At 50.7% G+C, this 2406-nt stretch overlaps 1 protein-coding gene across 1 annotated transcript in view; it reads left to right on the top strand.

Annotated features, from left to right (window-relative positions):
- Positions 1–733: 733 nt before the first annotated feature.
- Positions 734–2406, top strand: part of LOC139027412 (guanylate cyclase soluble subunit alpha-2-like) — a 57571-nt gene continuing 55898 nt past the window's right edge. Inside the window, exons 1-3 of the mRNA XM_070442527.1 lie at positions 734–757; positions 1743–1955; positions 2171–2404. Of these exons, the coding sequence (XP_070298628.1) occupies positions 734–757; positions 1743–1955; positions 2171–2404 (471 nt within the window). The remainder of the gene's footprint in view (positions 758–1742; positions 1956–2170; positions 2405–2406) is intronic.

Genomic DNA, 2406 nt, shown 5'->3' with positions numbered 1-2406 from the left:
GGTCTGAATACTCTACTGACATAATGAAGTACACGAGCACCTTCATCCCCTACTCTCCTTCTCGCTCTTCCACGTTGTACTGTCTTCCTGTCTCCTTCCCCATTCTTTCGACTGTTGATACTCGTTTCTGTTTTGTTGTCTTCCGCTGACTGACTTTCTCTTCGTGCATTTCTCTCCTCGTGGTTGGTGGTAACGTGTGTGTGCCGTATTGCCTGCGTGGTGGTGGTGAACCTTGTACACTCCTTGAGTTTGTCATCCTCGTTTTTTGAGGCCCACGTCCTGGTGCCTTGGCCTGCTTGTCCCCCTTTATTGTTCTTTTTCATTTGAATTCTTCTCTTCTCTTCTTTCTTCATCGCCTCTGCTGGCCGTCGTTGGATGCTGGGGATGGTCTTCTGACTCAGGTGACGACGGGCCCTTTTCTCCTCCCATCATCAGCTCCTCCTCAGCTTTGTTCTCTTATCTCCCGCCGTCTCGGCCTGGTTACCAATCCCTCACTGGAACTACTCCAGTTACTCGTAGATACGGAATTCTTTTGGGACATTGAATCCCTCTGACCTTCCTATCCTCCATCACCATGCTGGTAAGACAGAGAGATCTTTAAAATGAGGAGAGATATCGAGGTAGAGGAAGTGGGGGAGTACCAGCTACCAGGTGACGCAGAGAGAAAAAAGAGAGAGAGAGAGGAAGGGGGAGAAAGACAGGGGTCTGAGAGACAGAAATGAGTCGCTGCGAGATGGCAGCGATCCTCGAACCAAGGGTACGGGAGAGAGGGTAAGCCATACGTAAGAAAATAAAAATATAAAAACTAAAGGGAAAGAGAGAAGGGGGGAGAAGACAAAGGGCAACGAGAGGTAGATAGAGAGAGGAAAAGAGGGGGAGGGGAGAAGCACAGTAGGAGGAAGAAAAACAAAGGCGAGAAGAGGTTGGAGGAGAGAAGAGAGGGTAGAGTAGAAGAACAGGGAATGGTAGAGAAATAGAGAGAGAAAGAAGACAGGGAGAAAGTAGAGATAATTAAAAAGCGAAGCAATAGTGAGGGGAGGGGGGCAAAACTTGCATGCACGACTCCAGGGTGCGAGAGGAAGAGGTTGGAGAAGGAGCCCGGAGTAGATAAGGGGGGGAGAAGACGGTAAAGGTAAAAAAAGGAGTAGGAGGTGGGGAACGAAGACAGGGGGCAAGAGAGGTACAAGAGGAAGAAGACAAGAGGGGAGGAGAACAGACAGGGAGAGAGACGAAAGGATAGAGGAAGTAGAGGGGGGGGTAAGAACAGGGAAAGGTCCGAGAAGTGGAGAGAAGAAAGAGGGAGAGAAAAGAGAGAAAAGAGGAGAGAGGAAAAGTTTAGAGAGTGGGGGAAAAGAGACGAGTTAGAGGAGGGGGGGATGAAGAACAACAGGGAGAGGTAGAGAGAGAGAGGAGGAAGAGAGAGAGAAGAGAAAGAGAGAAAGAGAGAGAGATAAGTTTAGAGAGTTTGTGGTCCGCGAAGTCAAAAAAAAGGAGAGGTCCTAGAGAGGGGGAAGATTAAAGACACAGGGAGAGGTTAGATGAGAAGGAGAGAGTAGGGTAGACGAGGGGGAGGTGGGTCAGGTGTGGGGGAGTGCCTCTCTCTCCCCCCTCTCGCTCTCTCCACCTCTCTCTCTCACCCTGTCTTCTCCCCCTTCCCTCTCTCTCTCTCTTTTTTCTCTCTCTCCCTGTCTTCTCCCCCCTTCCTCTCTCGATCTCTCTCTTTTTCTCTCTGTCTTTACCAGGTGATGGAGGTGAAGGGTCAGATGATTCATGTCCCAGAATCCTCTACTCTGATGTTCCTGGGTTCCCCCCGGGTAGACAAGCTGGAGGAGCTGATGGGCAGYGGCCTCTACCTGTCAGACATCCCCATCCACGACGCCACGCGTGATGTCATACTGGTGGGACAGCAGGCCAAGGCACAGGACGGCCTCAAYAACAGGATGGACAAACTCAAGGTACAGTCACACACACATGCAATATGCACACACACACACACGTGCACACACACACACACAGTCACACARACATACACGTGTGCTCYTACTCATTATTCTGTCATGTAGATATTCAGCCGTGGACTCATCCGGCTTCAGAAGAAGAGGACACGCGTCGGTCACTAAACCTTTACTCCATCATCCACATTCTACTATATCCCTCTGCTCTTCCCCAGGCCACCCTAGAAAAGACACACCAAGCTCTAGAAGAGGAGAAGAGGAGGACAGTAGACCTTCTCTACTCCATTTTTCCTGGTGACGTGGCCCAGAAGCTGTGGCAGGGGGAGTCTGTCCCCGCCAGGAAGTTTGATGATGTCACCATGTTGTTCTCTGACATCGTGGGCTTCACTGCAGTGTGTGCCCAGTGTACCCCCATGCAGGTCATCAGCATGCTCAACGAGCTCTACACACG

This window comes from Salvelinus sp. IW2-2015, unplaced genomic scaffold (genome assembly GCF_002910315.2).
Source record: "Salvelinus sp. IW2-2015 unplaced genomic scaffold, ASM291031v2 Un_scaffold16294, whole genome shotgun sequence".
In the NCBI taxonomy this organism is placed as follows: Eukaryota; Metazoa; Chordata; class Actinopteri; order Salmoniformes; family Salmonidae; genus Salvelinus; species Salvelinus sp. IW2-2015.
Note: the sequence above shows the minus strand (reverse complement) of the source record. Positions and strands in the feature narration are given on the sequence as shown.